At 45.9% G+C, this 20,056-nt stretch overlaps 1 protein-coding gene across 2 annotated transcripts in view; it reads right to left on the bottom strand.

Moving 5' to 3' along the window:
• The window catches only part of ADAM9 (ADAM metallopeptidase domain 9), a 563,447-nt gene that overhangs the window by 236,606 nt on the left and 306,785 nt on the right, over window positions 1–20,056 (bottom strand). For both annotated transcript variants that reach the window (XM_086943740.1, XM_086943741.1), the window contains exons 8-10: window positions 18,214–18,285; window positions 15,581–15,750; window positions 15,082–15,163 (exon numbers count right to left, since the gene is read on the bottom strand). In XM_086943740.1, the coding sequence (XP_086799866.1) occupies window positions 15,082–15,163; window positions 15,581–15,750; window positions 18,214–18,285 (324 nt within the window). The remainder of the gene's footprint in view (window positions 1–15,081; window positions 15,164–15,580; window positions 15,751–18,213; window positions 18,286–20,056) is intronic.

The raw sequence follows: 20,056 nt of genomic DNA, 5'->3' as shown, positions 1-20,056 counted from the left end.
TCCTCCATCGCCGCGACAGCATGGCTGGAAAAGGAACTCGGAGCACGACGACACAGGCGAAGCTTGACAAATTCGCATACGGCCAACACAGCCAATCGCAGAATGGCGGCCGCCACTCAACTGGCGCGACCCCCGAAACGAGTGGCACTCCGAAGGTGACCTTAGAGGACGTTATGAAAACTCTCAACGAGGTCCGGACGACAGTGGGTTCCATCTCCTCCGAGGTTACCCTGCTAAGGGCAGACTTCCAGAAAATGACGGAGAGAGTGTCGCAAGTGGAAGTAGTCACAAAATCACTCATCGAGGATACCTCGGACCTACAAGTGGCGATGGAGCGCATGGAAAGAATCACTAAGCAGTTACAAGAGAAGCTCGACGATCAGGAAGGGCGCTCCAGGAGAAACAACGTCCGCATCCTTGGCCTGCCGGAGACGGAGGGTAAAGCTGCGATGGACTTATACGTCGAGGACCTAATCAAAACCCAGCTGAAACCTAAAGGCCTCTCGCACTTCTTTTCTGTTGAAAGAGCGCACCGAGTTCCTGGAGGAGCGGCCAAACCAGGTGCCACTCCATGACCTGTGCTGGCCAGGCTCTTCAATTTTAGAGACAGGGACGCGATCCTACAGGCGGCAAGAGTCTCCCCACCTGTGCGGATACAAAACTCAACCTTAGCATTCTTTCCTGACTACACAGCGGAAGTGGCTAGGCGCAGAAAATCGTTCACGGAAGTGAAAAAGGCCCTGCGGGACAAAGGCCTGCCATACTCCATGCTCTTCCCCGCCAAGTTGCGCATAGTGGCCGAAGGAAAAACTTGGTTCTTTGACACGCCGGAGGTGGCTAGAGAATGGCTGGATGGCTGGAGGCAGGTGGGCCAACCCCAACGTCCACTCAGAGACCGACAGCGCCAACGCAGCGGAAAATCGACGGGTCAACCATCAAGAAGCCCCCCGAATGAAGAAGGTGTGACAACGCTGGACTCAGATCTTGAGAGGGACCCACTTGACTCTGGACAACCTGTTAGGGGCTGATCTAACTGGGCTACATGAGAAACTGCAGGTTTACAGCCCTTGGGGACTTGACGCCGATGGAGCTGAGTAGGGCAGGCACTGGCCAGTGCCTGTAGGGGTCTCACCAACCCCACGAGCAAGTAAGATGGACGGGGAGGGACTTAAGCACTCTGCCAAGTTGGGGATGCGGGCGGGTTTTCGTCCGTGATGCAGGGGAGCAGGGAGGGGGTTGGGAGGGGAAGTTGTACTGTTATGGTTATTGTTCTCAGTCATCACCACTTCAATGGGGATCACGGTCACGCTACAGACCGTACACTCCTGGTACCCTAGCACGAGTCATCGCATAGGTATTGCGCTCCACTTACACACATCAGCAACGCTACTCATGAACCCGAATGGCCCAACAGGCTCGAAACACGCCCGCTGACGGCGGCACACCAATGGTATTGATTCCCCCCTTGAAACTGCTCTCATGGAATGTCAGAGGCCTAGGGGATAAAATTAAAAGGGGGTTGGTCCTTCAAACCGTCAAACGTCACGGGCCTGATTTGGTGATGTTGCAAGAAACACACCTGGCTGGGTCTACCTGCAAAGCACTTGACAGACGTGGGTATGCCATGGCAGTACATGCGGCGTTCATAACAGGGTCTAGGGGAACTGGGATACTCCTTAAAAAAAACTCCTCTTATATGGTTGATAGCCGCAGAACGGACGACCAGGGTCGGTTTGCGGCGCTGTGTGGCCAGTGGGAAGGGAGACCCCTCAACGTGGTATCCGTATACATCCCCCCAGCACTACACTCAACGGCACTACCAGCGCTGGGTCAATTTCTTGTTGACCTTCCGGAAGGCAACATGATCATTGGGGGGGACTTTAATGCCATAACAGACCCACTGTTAGACACCTTTCCCGTGCGAGAGCGCCAGAGAGGGACCTCCACGCTTCCTAGTTTTTTAACCGCACTGGGCCTCACAGATGTTTGGCGTCAATTGAATCCCACAGCAACTCAATACACGCACTACTCCTCTACATACAACAGTCTCTCCCGTATTAACTACCTCTTCTTTTTGGGAGTGGGACTGGGATCAGTAGACAAATTAGAGATCCTACCCAGAGGTATATCTGATCACTCCCCAGTGTCCCTCCACCTCACAAATAAAGAGAAGAAAAGCGCTAGGCTCTATCCGATTTACCCCAACTATTTGCAAGTCCCTGGTATCAGGAAGAAACTCAAGTTGGCAACGACACACTACTTTACGGAAAATGTAGGAACGGTATCCTCACCCTCGATACTCTGGGAGGCATATAAAACAGTCCTGCGCGGCGCAGCTATAGCGGCTATCACGGGACACAAAAGAGACTCCAGAAGTGAACTCGCCCAATTAGAACTGGCGTTACACACCGCGAACACCGCCCACATGTCAAACCCCACCCCTGACACCACTCATGAGCTACACCTCAGACAGCAACAACACCTGGCCCATCTCACGACGGTTACCAAAGGACACTTGGCGAACACAGCACACAGGGTATATGATGTAGTGGATAAGGCCGGGAAAATGTTGGCCTGGTTGGACAGAAGGGGTGGTTGCAACAAAGGTATTCAGAGATTGTATACACAAGACGGCCAGCTGATGACGCACCCTGAACAAATAGTAGACACCCTGGCACGCCACTATCAGGGAATATACACACCAGATCGGACGGTCGCAGATCGGGAGGCGTTAGCGTCACTCGACCACATTACCGTCCCCGCGCTTTAGCAAGAAGCGCAACAGGAACTGGATGCTGACTTAACAGACACCGAAGTCCAATTAGCAATACAGTCGTTGCAATCTGGCAAGGCGCTGGGTCCTAACGGGATACCCGTGGAATGGTATAAAACATCGGCCTCCTTGCTGAGCAAACCCCTGCTGGATATGTATAAAGAAAGTTTAGACAAAGCTGAACTTCCTCTGGACCAACGCACGGCCACGATAGTGGCCATTCCTAAGCCAGACAAACCGCTGACAATATGTACCTCATACCGACCCATCTCCCTGCTTAAAGTAGAAGCAAAGATCCTGGCTAAACTCCTGGCTAGTCGCCTGACCAAACTCCTACACACCCTGATACACCCCGACCAATCGGGTTTCATGCCGCACAAAAGCACGGCTCTGAATCTGCGGAGGGTGCACGGGGTCATGGCACGAGCACATCTCCTTTCAGAGCAAGCTGTCATCTTATCCCTGGATGCCAAAATGGCTTTCGATCTGGTCGAATGGGAATATCTATTTGCGGTCCTCGCACGTATGGGCTTCGGCCTGAAATATATAGCATGGGTGCGGTTGCTGTATGAGTCGCCAATGGCGCAGGTAGTGGCCAATGGCCACATTTCACGCCTTTTCCCCTGGGACGCGGCACCAGACAAGGATGCCCGCTCTCGCCCCTACTCTTCGCGTTGGTATTGGAGCCATTGGCTATCCTGCTCAGAGCAACACCGCTGTTTCGGGGTATCACATGGGAAGACGGATGGGAAGATAAGGTTTCCCTATATGCAGACGATATGCTGATCTACATGACCAATCCGAATGAGGGTATTCCGGCCCTATTGACGCTATGCGACGAGCACGGAAAAGCATCAGGCTACATCCTGAATTGGTCGAAGTCTATAGTATTCGTACTCAAGGGCCCGGAGCCGCTCCTACGAATTGACTGCCCCCTGCAGTTGGCATCTGACTCATTTAAATACCTGGGCATTTACATCACCACTACTGCAGCGGACTTTTACACCGCAAACTTGGTGCCACCTTTGGCACGGCTACGCGCGGACGTTAAGTACTGGGCCACCCTACCGCTAACCCTACTAGGACGAGCAGCATTATATAAAATGATGGCTCTCCCTCGATTTCTCTATGTGCTAGAAAATACCCCTCATGTGGTGGCCCCACGCTACTTCCGACAAGTCGCTGCATTGGTATCTGCTCTGTTATGGGGCAATGGCCCAGCCCGTATAGCACAGGACAAACTAGTGAAGAGCTGGTATGAGGGAGGGATTGCGCTACCCAATCTCCAATTGTATTACTGGGCTTCCCAACTGAAGGTCATTAATCATTGGATCCACATCTCGCGGGCTGACCCCGCATATAAGGCGGACTGGTCACAGTTGGGGACAGACGGCATGCTCTCCGTATTATATAATCACTCACAGGTTCGGAAATTGTTTGGACCGACGTTACATACGACGACCTTATGGCACACAGCACAATCTCGACTGGGGTGGAAAGAGAAAATCACCAGAATGACACCGTTATGGGACGCGAAATCATTGGGAAACTTAAGATCCAGCAAGGGCTTTACACACTGGGATCAGATAGGGATTTCGGTAGTAGGAGACCTTTTGGACAAGGGCTCGGTGGTTCCATTCTCACAGCTACAGCAACAGTATGGTATGGGGCCCAAGTAAACATTCAGATATGTGCAAATCCGGCATGCCCTTCTGCACGCAATTCCACCTGACACCACGCTCCCGGAATCGTCCCCACTAGAGGACAGGCTACTGACGGACTTTATGGAGCAGAAGGCGACATCTCTCACATACAAAAAACTGGTTAATAACCTGGCAGACCCCACGCAGAGGCTTAGGGAGAGGTGGGTCGGGGAACTAGGAGACATGGATGACACAGAATGGAATGAGGCGCTTGCGTCACCAAGAGAAGTGGGCATCTCGGCTAGGTTCAGGCTGGTCCAACTCAAGATCCTCCACCGCACCTACTACACCAGAACACTTCTACACAAGATACACCGGGCACCACACCCCTTCTGTCTAAGAGGATGCGGGGAGGAGGGAACTTTACTGCACACCATATGGGATTGTCCTTTGATACAAGAATTCTGGCGACAAATTATGCGCACAGTCTCCCAAACAGTTGAGGTGTCGCTCCTGCCTGAGCCCCGCAAGTGCCTGCTGAACATTTGGGACCCCACGGACCTGGGTAGATATGGACAACTGTGGGTCACGTTGGCTGTGACGGTGGCCAAAAGGGACATTGCACAAAAATGGGGTGCTCCAGATATACCTACAGTAGCTGGCTGGATTAGAAATATGGACCTTCTAATGGTGAAAGAAAGGGCGGTATACCTAATGGGGGCCTGTCCCCGTAAATGGAATAAGGTTTGGATGCCGTGGAATAAATATAGGGGCGAACCATGTGCGGCCCTACCAGAGGATGACGACCTAGACTCAGAGGAGGATGAGGATTAGGAAGTGAGGGCGGGAATATGTTAATCTGGTTTGTGAAGGGATGGAGCGTAAACACAACATTACCTCTGAACATTGTACGGGATATCTGCAATGGATGACAACTGTCTATGAAAGGGTACAACACTTTATTGAAGTGATGGCATTAGTTAGGTTATTTTTCTTTTTTTGTAGAACTCGTTTTCTCTTTGTTAGTCGCAATTACTGGCGACCAACTGCTGTACTATACGAGGGCATACTGCGAAATAGGGGAGGGTATGGAATATTGCTCAGTGAGAGTCTATGCAAAATAGTCACGAATACTTTTTCCTTGTCCTTAATGTGGGAACGAACTCAGACAACGAACTGTACTATGTTTTATACATCTCTGTGGAAAACTTTGTGATAATGTGCAGCAGATGAGAGATAATGCTGATGTAAATAACTTCTTTGCCTGCTTGACAATAAAGTTTAAAAAAAAAAAAAAAACTTTAAAATTAAACCTTCACTTCTCCTACTTCTTGGTAGAGCAACTACTTACAGTGTAACTCAGATTGATCGTGCTTGCTTTGATATGCTACTGAGTCGCCCAACTGCTTGCTATTGTGCTTCAAATGATGTCGAGGCCGGCCGGTAGGTTGTAGGCCCGTATTTGTTTGACTATATTGTGAAATAAAGGTTTTAAAAAAAAAAAAAACCCTCACATGATCAGATAGATTTTCCGTGGTCTTACTTCTCAACTAAGAGGATGTTTGAGTGTTGAAGAAGGGGACTGATGTCGCAGTGCAAAAATTAGTGAGAAAACAAAGAAGAAAATGTGTGAAGTAAAATTGGATGAGGGGGTACTGGACGTAAACTTAATTCTGTTGCTACCCTCTCTACCAATGTGAAAAAGTAATCAGAGACAACCAAAATATTTTTGGATCGTCTAGATGTATTCTAGGGTCAACATGTTTCAGCAATTTATGACGTAGATTGTCATAGCTTTCATCAGGACCACAGTAAACTGATTGCTACTACGAACAAGTTCTCTTGAAACAAAAATTGTGCTCAAAACTTTAAATAAATTTCAAAACCGATACTTAGATCACCTGTATCCACTAGGTGTCCGCATCAGTAGCTTCACCTTTCCAAGTTAGGGGTTTCCCACTTGGAAGATGTATGGACCTCACCCCACCTGGCCACGGCTCAGGGTTAAGGGGAAGCACCGCTCTCTCCGTCGGTACTTCGTGTCGGTGTCTGAGCCGATCAGGGAGGTCGACACGAAGTACCGACGGTAAGTGTTGTCCATGCCAGAAGTGTGTGGTGCCTAGACAGGTGACCCAGCGCACTGACAACAGTTTCTTTTTGCGACGTTCTACTCCAGAAGTGCAGAGCAACTAAGAGCATTGACCAATGGTGTGTAAAAAAAAGTGTCCTTAAAGGGGAACAGTCCCTCACTGTTGATCTTCCACATGGAACTCTTTTGTGCGGTCAAAGTAGAATGACAAGGCTCTTTTTGGGTCCAGCCAAAGGAGTTTCTCTTCTTTTTAAGAGGGATGAGGTAGAGCATACAAGGTAGGCAGGGTGAAGGACCGGACAACATGAAAGGGAGTCATCACCTTCATGGGAAGGATGCTTTAGTCCAAAGGACCAGTTTGTCTGGATAGTAAGGTACAGAGGAAGAGATGACAAGAACTGTAGTTCACTGACCCTCTGCGCAGGTGTTATTGCCACTAGGAAGGCCGTTTTGATGGTAAGGAGCCGATTAGTACAGTTGTGTAACACTTGAAAGGAGTACACATTAGAAATGTGAGGACTAAATTAAGATCCCACTGTGGCATTATGAAGGGTACAGGGGGGAACATGTGTTAGACACATTTCAAAATACAATAGGGGACATCAAGAGAGATGGCTGATGTGGCAACTGCAGAGATGGGAGATAGCCTTTCAAAGTGCAGAAAGCAGAGCTCTGCTGGGCCAATGTAAGAATAGACAGTAGAACTCGGGAAAGGGGTGCAGAAAGAGGATTAACTTGCCTGTCTGTGTACCATGCCAAAACTTGCTCCATCAGCAGGCGTATACCGTTTTGGTGGAGGAACGTCTGGCTGCCAAGATAACATTACAGACTTTGGGCAGAAGGTCGAAAGCTGTCAAATGTCGGCGCTCAATCTCCATGCATGAAGGCAAAGTGTTTTCAGGTTTGGGTGTAGACCCCTGTCCTGTTGCTGTGACAGAAGATCCTCTTGAAGAGGCAGCCTGATCAGAAGACCTGTGCTCATGCTCAACAGCTTGGGATACCAGACTCTCCGAACTCATATCTGGCGGCGCCACAAGTATAACTTGGGCCCAGTCATTCCGGATTATCTTGAGCAGGAGAGGTATTGAAGGAAAGGCACTACTGTTACATAGCTGCTGGTATCCGCCGGCCGTCTGCTGTGACCGGCCGATGAGAGGGAAGTTAGGCGTACGTTGCCGTGTCAGAGAACACAAAGAATTCTATCGGAGAACGGAAGGCACATAAAACTTTCCTCTTGAATGCGGACCGTGATTTACGATACCTTAATTGCCTTTCACCTCACGATTGACTGAAACCCGAAGCCGCCATCCGTGTGAGATCGACTCTTAATCGTGGGAGTAACATATGTTCGCAGCAGATGCACATCTTTTAGACTGACTGGAATCCGAAATCCCTTCCGTGTGAGTCCGATCCTTAACTCTGAGAGGTACTGTCGTTTGCAGCAGACTAGGAGTGTTTCAAGGTCTATCATCACGGACTAGTGACCACCTGAAGTACATCTTGGTGGATCCTTAAACGTCGGCCTAGATTGGCCACTGGTATATATTGCCCATTTGTGTTGTCTTCCCCCCACCTCGGCGTGAGAGCCCTGACGAAGGTGCGCCCGTAGATCTGGGCCTTGCACTGAAATGCGCGTCGGCGTTACTTGAACGTGGGATCCTGTGTTATCAATCTGGAATTTCCTGGCTGTGTGCCACGGAGATCCTACAGGGTCCCATTCTCATATCACCCTGAGGATTGTATCGAGGAATGTGTATGAGGTTTGGTATATCTGTGGATGTATGTGTGTGACTGAACGAGCCTTGAGTATGTGTCTGAGAGGTTGGTGTGGGGATACGATTTGATGTATATTTATTGATGTTATGTCCTTGTAATTATTTATTCTGTATGATGCTATGTAATGCTTTGAACAAAAAACATATAAACTAAATAAGGAAAAGAAAAAAATGAAATAAAGATTTTTTTTATGTCGATAAGTGTTATTCTTCGCCCTCTGTGACCCCTCTGTCACCCCCTGGTGAGCTCCTGGTTGTACTTTAAAGTAAGTGGACTCTCCCAGAGCCATCGTCTAATTCATTTGGGTGGACTTTTTTCTCTACAGTAGTGTTTTTTCCCCTGACATCTGCCCACATTCGTTGCAGGGGACCACTTTGTTTATTGGATAGAAGGAAAGGCATACAGGAGGCCTGAGCCCACTCTAGATGAAATGCGTCTCTGAGCGAGAGCCGCCTTGGAAAGTCTGATGAGCAAAATACTGACATTGAGCATTCTTGACTGAGGTGAACACATCCAACCCATGCTCTCCACATATTTGCAAGAGACTTTGCCCCGCCTACAGGATGGAGACACTAGGCATCGACGGGTGAGTTTGTCCACCCTGGCGTTCAGAGAGCCTGTCAGGTATCGAATCACCACAGATATGCCCTGACATTCTAGCCATGTCCAAAGGCACAGAGCCTCTTGACAAATGGTCCACAACCCCACCCCACCCTGTTTTCTGCAATACCCCATGGTGGTGGTGGTGTCCATAAACAACTATACCAGCCTTCCTATGATTGTTGGAAGAAAGGCCCTCAATGTCAGCTGGATCACTCAGAGTACCAATAGGTTGATGTGGAGTCCTGATACCGCTGTAAACAAGAGTCTCCTGATCTCCACCTCTCTCAGATGGCCTCTCCATCCCAGAAGTAACGCATCTGCCACTACAGTCAGTTTTGGTTGGGAAAGGGAGAGGGGTCAGCCACTGACCCAATCGTGGTTTGTTATCACCACTGCAGATCTTTTGCAATTTCTTCAGCGATCTGGAACATGTTGGAGAGATTTCCCTGATGCTATACCCACTGGAACTTCAGGTCCCACTGCAGAACCTCACATGCCAAAGAACATGTGTCATGAGAAGGATGCAGGAGGCCATGAGGCCCAACAGCCTCAGAGTCAGTCTCAACAAAATCCAGGATTGAGGCTGCAATATCAGAATTATAGCCAGAATTCCTGGACTTGCCACTCGGGAGAATAGGCCCCCATCACTGCACTATGTCCAGAACATCTCAAATGAAAGGAAGTTTCTGAAAAACAGGCAAGTGTAATTTTGGCACGTTGATAGTGAACCCCAGCGAGTGCAGGAAGTTTTCCATGGTCTGAAGGTGGGAGATGTCTGCCTGGGGTGAGCCCGCCTTTATCCGGCCAATAGTCGAAGTAGGGAAAGACTGAAATCCCTGACCTTCGCAGATGAGCTGCAATCATCACTTGTGTGAACACCTGAGAGGAACTGGTAAGGACAAAAGGGAGCACTGTAAACTGAAAGTGCTGTTGGCCAACCATGAACCACAAGTAACGTTTGTGGGCAGGAAGGACGAGGATGTGAAAAATAAGCATCCCGTCAGTACAGTGATACCACCCAGTCTCCTGGGTCCAGGACAGGCAGAACTTGAGCAAGCATGAGCGTTTTGAATTTCTCCTTTTTCAGGAAGAGATTGAGAATGCACAAGTCTAAAATAGAACAATGGCCCTCGTCCTTCCTGGGCACCATAAAGTAGCGGAACAGCTACCATGGCCCACTTCTAATGCCGGCACCCTCTCTATAGCCTCCATAGCCAAGAGAGCTAACACCTTCTGACAAAGCAAGGAGAGGTGGTCCTCCATCAACTTATCACAAGTGGTATTGCACCGCTACAACGCAACTTTTACAACGGGAGTCTATTACAACGCAACTTTTACAACGCTGGATCCATTACATCGCATGACTTTACAACGCATGACATTACATAGCAGATGCTATTACAACGCATGCCATTACAACGTAAGTATAGGGAAGTATATAATTTTTTTTATTTTATTTAATATTTTTTAATTAATTTAATTATTATTAATTATAAATAAATATATGTATTTATGTTTTTTTATATTATAAATTAAATATATTAATTTAAGTAATTTTAAAAATAAGTATGAGTATAGGAGTATATGTTTTGGGGTACTGAGGTATATGTTTTGGGGTATTTTTAGGTTTTAGGGCTGGGTTTGGGTTTTGGGGTACAGGGGTATTTTTAGGTTTTAGGGCTGGGTTATGGTTTTGGGGTACAGGGGTATTTTTAGGTTTTAGGGCTGGGTTTGGGTTTTAGGGCTGGGTTTGGGTTTTAGGGGACAGGGGTATTTTTAGGTTTTAGGGTTGGGTTTGGGTTTTGGGGTATAGGGGTATTTTTAGGTTTTAGGGCTGGGTTTGGGTTTTGGGGTACAGGGGTATTTTTAAGTTTTGGGGTTGGGTTTGGGTTTTGGGGTACAGGGGTATTTTTAGGTTTTAGGGTTGGGTTTGGGTTTTGGGGTACAGGGGTATTTTTAGGTTTTAGGGTTGGGTTTGGGTTTTGGGCTATAGGGGTATTTTTAGGTTTTAGGGCTGGTTTTGGGGTATAGGGGTATTTTTAGGTTTTAGGGCTGGGTTTGGGTTTTGGGGTACAGGGGTATTTTTAGGTTTTAGGGCTGGGTTTGGGTTTCGGGGTACAGGGGTATTTTTAGGTTTTAGGGCTGGGTTTCGGTTTTGGGGTACAGGGGTATTTTTAGGTTTTAGGGCTGGGTTTGGGTTTTGGGGTACAGGGGTATTTTTAGTGTTCAGATTTTTTAAATTAAATTAAATTAATTAAATTATATTATTTACAATATATAAATTAATTAAACTACATTAATTAAATTAAATTAATTAAATAATTACAATTTCAAAATGAATTAAATTAAATTAATTGAATTACATTCAATTAATTAAATTATATTAATTCCTTTTTTTAATTTAATTAAATTCAATTAATTTTCTTAATTTAATTAAATTACAATTTTAAAATTTATTAAATTAAATTATTTAAATTAAATTAATTAACTTAAATTAATTACATTTTTTAAATTAATTATATTATATTAATAGAATTAAATTTATTAAATTAAATTAATTACTATTTCTAAATTAATTAAATTAAATTAATTAAATTAACTTAATTACATTTTTAAAAAAAGATATACTTACCTATACTTACGTTGTAATGGCATGCGTTGTAATAGTATCTGCTATGTAATGACATGCGTTGTAAAGGCATGCATTGTAATGGATCCTGCGTTGTAAAAATTGCGATGTAACGGTCTGCGTTGTAAAATAACGTGTTGTATCGTCATACATTCATCACAAGTAGGTGGGGTATTCAAATGGAAGGGAGCAGCCTCTTTAAACTAGCTGCATATCACAATAGTCGAATGATATGGACCTCCCTGGATGACCAGGATGGTAAGAGGGAATACTAATGGCTGCCATGGGATGGTGGACTGGCTAGACCTCTGGCTGCCTATCTCACATTGTCTGTGGGAATAGCGTCCTTCGCTACGGAACAATTTTGAGGTTTGCTGGCCAAGATGGCTGGGTGTGTATAAACATGGTTGGAAATCCCTTTTGTGGCAAAGGCGGTCTGGGGTTGATGAGGGGCCATGGAAAGGCCTGAGGTCCTGGCCGTAGCTCTGCTGTCCTTAAAGCTCTTGAGTGCAGAGTCCAACTTCTCTCCAAATAACCAAGAGCCATAATGCTCATGAGCGAGGACTGGACATCCCCCGAAAAAGCAGTAGATCTCAACCAGGAGTGATGCCAGAAAAGCCACAGACAGCGAAATTGCTCTGCCCAAAAAGTCAGTAATAAGCAGCCCACATCGTATGGTGAACTAGGCTGCGCCCCTACCAGCAGCAATTGCTTGAACGAGTATGGCTTGGGCCTCCTCTGAGACAGTCGGAAGCACATATGCAACCAAATCGAATGGTATATATCGACCTACGTTGCATGTGGTGTTCACTGACTGCAGTGCCAGGTTGGCGGAAGAGAACCTCTTCCCGTAACCAGCTTTTTGGATTCCCTGTCTGTGGGAGTGGTAGGGAATGCGCTGGTGGTAACTTTGGAGGCAGAGGCCTGGAACACCAAGCTCTTCCAGGTGGGGTGCTGTGTGAGGAAACTAGGATCTCCTGGGGGCGGGGCGATGGGCAATCTTCCTATGCACAGGAGCCCCTGTGCAGGGCTTGGCCCAGGCCCGAGAAGGGCATCAGTAAGGGCTTCATTAAAAGGGAGTAATGGATCTGTGGGGGTAAATTCAAACTGAAGCACCGCTGTCAAGGTGTTTGACTTAACTGCTACTGAGGGTAACGTAAGGTCCAGGACCCCAGCCTCCCTCTGCTCCACCACTGTGAGAGAGGCACCCTCCATTGTAGACCTGGTAGAGGGAGAGACCAGGCCATGTCTGGTGAGGTGTCCAGTCCACTGGCATCTGCCAGTTCCTTGTACCTGTTGGCCTCTGGCTGGTCTAACTGGTATCAAAAATGGTTCGCAGACCCCTCCCATTCATCCCTCAATCCAGACCTATACTAGAAATAAGAAACTGGCTCAGTCATGGAGAGTCTTCCCCCCAGCAGAAGCCGGCATCAAACACCGCCTGTCTGGATCCGAGCTGGAGTGGGAAATGGCAATGGCAATGGCACTGCCGTGGGACGACATCTGCAGTGGAGCAGGCACCGGAGAAGGTCGAGGAGGCTCCAAAGGTCCCGACTGGTGCCAGGGGCTGCCCCACTGTCGGGAAACCAGTGGGACCCCTCCCCAGCCCTCAGAAAGGTGATCCAGAGGAGACGGGGTGCATGACCTCATAAAACCTGCATAACTGGGTGGACCTCGTACTGGCTCACGGAACATCTGGGAGGTGCAGGGATAGCCCAGGAGCAGGCTTCACTACACAGCTAGGCCTCAAGTGCAGATGCTCCATCGTCTCAGAGGACTTCAGACAAGGCGAAGCCAAAGATCTCTGGGAATTCTAATTTTTTATGTACCGGTGAGACTTACCTGATTTTTCACACTAATGTGACTGGGACAACGAGCGCCTGGAGTGACTTTGCGACCGATCTCGGGACCTTCCTCTCTACCGAGATCATGAGCATCGCGCTTCAGGCAGCTGCGAGTTTGAGGGATCGCTCCCTCAAGACCTAGAGGTGCAGGGTGCAGCAACCAACGCAGGTATTGGCTCCAAGAACCAGAGGCACACCAAATGTGGGTCCTTAACTGACATCTGTCGATTACAGGTGCCACAGTGTTCGAAACCAGTTTTCCCAGCAGACATTCTAGACGCAGCAAGAGACAAAGATTGAAGAAATTCAAAACAAACAGTCGGAAAAAGGTCAGTCAAAAAAGATTGGTGGTAGCTCTTCTCTGGATCTGCGCTGACTTGAGCAGAAAGAAAACAACTGACATCAGCGTGCTGGGGTGGAGCCTATACAGACACCACGCACGTCACTTATGGTACAGACATTGCCATGCGGAGCTGAATTATGTCACCTACAAGTGCACAGCGATACTGCTCACCAAACATTTCTGGATCCAGTCCTATGCCTAGGGATTATTCTTAGGTAAGTAATCTGTAGCTAGAATTCTCTATCAGATCCAGAGAACATCGGACTTTTTCCCTGGGGCTAAGACTGGGTTACAGTGGTCAGTGGGATAGTATATCTTCAGAAGACACCGAAAAAACGGAAAAGGAAATGCTGCAGGTGGACCAAACATTGTATCTCTCAGGGACTCAAGTGAAGATTTTTGACAAGGCTAAAGAAGTAAAAATGTCAGACAAGCCGGGGGAAGTGCATATTTTAGGATTTGGGTTCCTGGAGCAGTGTGCCTTTAAAGCAACATCAAATTTGTGGTTTCTCCTTAGAAATGCACGGATATGCTTAAAACCAATCCCAACCTGGATGAGCAGGTTATGCTACAGGCAGGTCCAGTGGGCCTGAGAATATTGTTTGTAAAGGAATTTGGCAAGTTAATAGGGAACTGCAGCTCTACTCAAAGGACACAATCATCCCTCTGATGGGTCTTCCCAGTAAAGGACTTTTCAAAGGTTCACTTAGTCAGGAGCCCCAGTGTGGCCACTTCTGAAATACTTTGTCCACACCTTGAGAGCTAATGCACAGAGTATGTGGCTGCTAGAGGCTGCTTATTGCTGGCACACGTTTTTGGGACTCGCTATATACCAGACTTTGGGCCTCTGTACAGTAGGTACAAGAGTGCTGTCTGGTGCAAAAGGAGGCGAGGACCTTTTACACACCCAAAGCTTTTTCTTGCCAACATCTTTCAATACAGAAGGACAACGGTTCCAGGAAGTGAATATTAGAATTAAAATTAGAAAATTGTATGTTTTCTCAAATGTTTGCAGTCCACTACTGTTAGTTTTATGTTCCAGATTATGTACTATAGGGATCAACCTGATGCCACCCGCACTTTTAATCTCTCTTTCTCCAGCACAAACATTAAGAAAAAGAAGGAGAATGCAAAATTGTACCAGAAAGATCAATTGCATGGACTATAGCTAACAAAACTAGACAACAGCCAGTCATTTGCTGGGGTATTTTAACGGAGTAACCAGGATATGAATAGCACAAGAAACGAGATATCTACACCATCAATGTAATTCTGTATAATAAGTAACAACTCACAAAAGGAGGGAGCAGAGCACAGCAGGACAAGAACAATACCCACTCAAACAAATGCAATATGTTTTTAAATAAAGTCTCATACATACCACATTGATTCCTCCTGCATGACTCCTGGAGCACACTGTTCCCACAAATGCCATGCCTGCAGTTCCTCCAAATCCTTGCTTTCTGAAGAATATAAAATTGTTTAAACACAAAAATATACATTTATAAGTAGCTAAAAAAGTATAATGAAAAGCCATTGTGTGCTCTTTTCAGAACTTAAATGATGCTGCATACCAAACATTCCCAGTACGAAAAGCTACATTTCGGTACATGTTATTATCGTCAAAGTCAAACTCCTCTAAAGGTTGACACTACAGGCGCATTTTCAAGTACTCAGTCATTTGGTTACCAATTTTCTACGAACAATTGCAAACAAATACTTTATTATTCCCCTCAATGTTTCAAGGATGTTTGCAGCCCCCTGCAAAATGAAAAGTAATCCTCCATTTAAAACAAAAAGAAGCATATAAACCGCCATGGATATAACAAAAAAGAAAAAAATAGCGACAAATAGCTAGGATATAAAATATGCCTTCTTACAGAACGAACTGTGCACTGTCATGTCTATGACGTGGAACAAGTTCCTTTTCTCGCCACTGTACAAATCGTCCCAGCACATCTCCAGCACTTCCCTCGATCGATATCATGTTCTGGTTGGTCCAGATCTCCAATCCAACAAGTACAATGCGGACATTAATTGCAATGTACATCTAAAGTATACAAACACAGAAGGAGAAACGTTTGGTATTTTCGGAGCAAACTATAAAAAAAACATTGATAATACATTTCCAAAAGTGAATCAGTGCTGCAGGAAGAAAGAATCAATATGCACAGCATTCCTTGTGATGTGCCTGTGTTATGGTACTTTCACCATGGAAAAGTTAGAGCTTGATTTAGATCTTGGTGGAATCGGTCCCGCTGTCACTTTTGCAACGGTTTTACAGCCCCCTACTTGGCGGTCTGTCCACTCTTTTAGATGTTTTTGGATCTATGGACGAAAGGCCGCCTGGGTGCCGCCGACTCCACTAGGAATCTTCACCTGTGTCGGCGGCGCCATAGGCCAAAGAGGATTTCACCGGGAGTCCAGCCATGATTACCGCAGGGGCCAATCACGATGTTCCATTCTGTTGAGTAAACTGGCGTGGATTTCTCCTACTCTGAGTTGGCGAAATCAAAGGAAACGAGGTATAAATGTACCTTTTTTTCTGTTTTCCACTTCAATTTCCCTCTTGAACCCGGCTGTCCAGGTCCTCCCTTTGCTGCTGCTGCATAGTCCCGACGCAAATGCCGCATGAGTAGGGGGCGTGCGCCGCTCTTGGAGCTCGTCACGGCAGCCATTTGCTCCAGTGAGGGGTCGGTTCCTTCTTTTCCGGGTCCGGGTGCCACTCTCTGCGTGTGCCCACGATGGAGATAGCCGGAAGGGGGGAAACATTTGAACAACGCGTGGTAAGAGATAAGTGGGGCTTGTGTTAGTGTAGAGTTGTGGGTTGTGTACTTGTTTTAGTGTAGTGTAGAGTTGTGGGTTGTGTACATGTGTTAGTGTAGGGTAGTGTCGGGGGTTGTGGGGGTAGTGTTTTAGGGTTTAGGGTAGTGTTGTAGTATTAGTGTAGTGTAGTTTACTGATTTAGTGTTTAGTGTAGTGTCAGGGGGTTATGATGGGTAGTGAATGAGTGTAGGGAGCGGAGTAGGGGAATGTGTATGTTAGTGCTGGGGGTAGTGATTAAGGGTTTTGAGTAATGTAGTGCTGTTTCAGTAGTGTATGGTAGTGTAGTGTTTTAGTAGTGTTTTAGTGTTTTAGATGTGTTGGGTAATGTATTTTATATAGTGAGTGTATGGAGCGGAGTAGGGGAATGTGTATGTTAGTGCAGGGGGTAGTGATTTAGGGGTTAGGGTATTGTAGTGGTGTTTCAGTGGTATAGGGTAGTGCAGTGTTTTAGTAGTCTTTTAGATGTGTAGGGTAGTGTATTTTATATAGTGTTGTGTTTAAAACATTTTTTTTAAATATGACATGTTATTTTGCATACCATTTTTATTACTAGGCAAGTTTTTACTTCGCGTACATTAACACTTTCAATGTAATAGTATACGAAGTAAAAACTTGCGTAGTAATGGTTATTGCTAATTAATAAATGCGTAGTAATAGCATGCGAAGAAATGGCATGCGAAATAACATCTCATTCGGTTTTTTTACATTGCTCTTACATGCATTTTTTTTAATGTGTAATGCATTAGTGTACATTTTACATCTTATCAAGGTAAAATTAACACACCTGTATTGACACTTAGAAAAATGTTTGTTGTTGTGGTGGTTGTTGGTGTTGTGCTTGTGGTGCCTGTGGGTGTGCATTCTATAGTGTGCGTGTTGTATGTGTGCTATGCAATATGTAAGAAAAGGGGCATAATGCATTACCTATATATATTTTAGAAGCAAAGACAACATATACGTGTATTACCACATAATTAGAAGTACTTACCGGTCTCCACTCCACCAGGGACTCACTCGGTCAGCAAACTGCTGCTAGAACAACGCCAGCATAACGGGGACTTCTAAATAGGCTTGGCGCAAACCCGCAGACCTGACGGTAATGGAGTACTGTTAGCCAGCAGAGGAGTCCGTCACCTCGAAGAGGGTGTGCCACTTATGCAATGGGAAACAATCTATTGATGCGGATGGCGGTTCAGCCAGTACACATCTAAATACAGCAGCAGGATACCGTCAACTTGGCAGAGTATTTGGATATGCCACCACGGTCGGACGACTGGAGTCCTGCCAAGATCTAAATCAGGCCCTTAGATACTTCCTAGTGCTAGTTCACTTGTAAGAAAATTAGCTTGACAATAAGTCCCTTAGTTGAGTCAGAACATTAAGGGAGACAATGTTAGAGGAGTGTAAAAAAGCTTTAAGCACTGGACAGTTTGTGGTGTTTTGATTTCAGAAGGCTAAGCAGCTGAAAGACAACCCTCCGCCCCAACTCATTTCAAATACAGTGTTATAGGAGAATCAAAAGAAATGCAATTCAAAACTGCTGTTAATGCTTTAAGGTCTAGTGAGCAAGACATTTAGGCCGACTCAAGCATACATTGGAATAGTAAAGAGTAAAAAAAAGGTGATGTGGAAGTGGACCCTCCATTTGCAGTGCATGATTAAGGCAAGTTTATATTTTAAGTCTTACGCCATCCAAGTAGTTTGCGAGGTGAACCATTTCTTCTCTCACAGCAGTCTGGTTTCTGCTAAGCATATTGTACTGAAAAGAAAAGATAATGGTGAATAAAAAATAACTGAACACAAATATTAAATTATGAGGCAGAATGCTCAACTTCACGTTAAATAACACTTTTGACATAACACTTGGCAGTAAACAATATAAATGATCTGTAAATACACTCCATAACTCAACTGAGATGATAGATGTAGGAAAATTGCAAATGCTTCTTTTGTATGGTTACCCCCACCAGTTGTTAGAATTTACTGCTGGTTTTTGTACGTTGCACACTTCTCAAAAATACCAGGGGCAGCAGAAGGGACATCACAGGTCATGTGTCTCCTGGTGACATCACAGGAAGTGATGTCACATTACCTTTGACCTTGGTGATATCACACAAAGCAATGTATAATGACCTTTGATTCTAGCAACATCACAGAAATTCACATCACCAAAGTTAACAACATTGCAATAACTACTAGATGTGCAGCCATCAACCACCAAGTTATGGCCCTCATGTGCATGTGCCAGTCATCAGTACTAAGGAACATCCCTGAATCCTGGTAAGTCCACTTCGCCTTCCATCCTCCTGAGGTCAATAAAATGAGTATGGTATGTGAAGTACAGTACCAACCACCAAGGCACAACACCAAATTCACAGGTATTATTCCAAATAAGGGGCCAGAATACAACCATCGGATTTCCTGGCACAAACTAAACTACCCAAGACTAGCTCAATTATCCAAGACACAGTACAAATGATAAATCATAAATTTACAAAAGCACAGCTGCTAAGTTTACAGCTTCTACTGCCGAGGACGACTAATAAACAGGAACAAGGGCAGATGCTCCCATGCACAGTAGTAAATTCTCAAGCATCGCACCACATTGTCAGGCAACAAGCCAAACATCACGAAAAAGCAATATCTCCCTGGCTGTACACAGCGTTATATTCCTAGTTACAGGCATTATAAGTCCCAGCCAATCAAGACCTGCCCATGCAGAGGTATGTCCTCATTATGCTTAGATACGGACTCAAATGTCGAGTGCCCAATTGTGCATTGCCTTGCACAAGTGCGTTCTTAAACGTAAGTCCTACCTCAATCCTTCACAACTGTATCCTCTGCAATAGCTACCAGAATACAGTGGAAGGTATAATGGGCTATTTTGACATTTTCACAGGCAAGAGCAATTAAGCAGTGTATCACTGCCCTATGTAGTGATTCAGAACTCCATGCCATAGATGCACTAGGAACACAAACATGTTTCTTTCAGAAATACGGTCTGTTGGACTCAGACCTAAAGTTGTGTTTTTCCAGTAGCATGAAATCCAAAGCTGCCATGTTCCATAGGTACATTAAAGCACTGGGGTTCTCTATCAGATGTACTGATGACTGACCCCAGTATATTTCATATCCCCTGCACCACCCAACTCGTAAATAGGGCTAAGCAGTCCACACGCCTATATTTTAAGTACCTATGAGTGGTCTACAGGAGAGAGCGTTCTGTGGACTCTCCGTAGTGATTTCTTCCAAGGGTACCACTGACTCGCTCAGCACCCACATCTTCCCCATCCTTATTTCCCCACATAGAGCGGTAATATAAGCAGCACCACATCCTTTCTTCATCCTCCCGTTACAACCTTCCATAGCTAAACCTTCCTTTCCACCTTCACTTACATGCTCTCCCCACCCCCACACAGAAGTAGGTTGAAATGAAAGGGCGGCTGTACTACTCGGGCACTCACATTCAAAGACTAAACCTAGGATTGGGGATCAACCAGAGATTTACAGATAGAGGGTAAATGTCATTC

This window comes from Lissotriton vulgaris, chromosome 11 (genome assembly GCF_964263255.1).
Source record: "Lissotriton vulgaris chromosome 11, aLisVul1.2, whole genome shotgun sequence".
Classification (NCBI taxonomy): domain Eukaryota; kingdom Metazoa; phylum Chordata; class Amphibia; order Caudata; family Salamandridae; genus Lissotriton; species Lissotriton vulgaris.
Note: the sequence above shows the minus strand (reverse complement) of the source record. Positions and strands in the feature narration are given on the sequence as shown.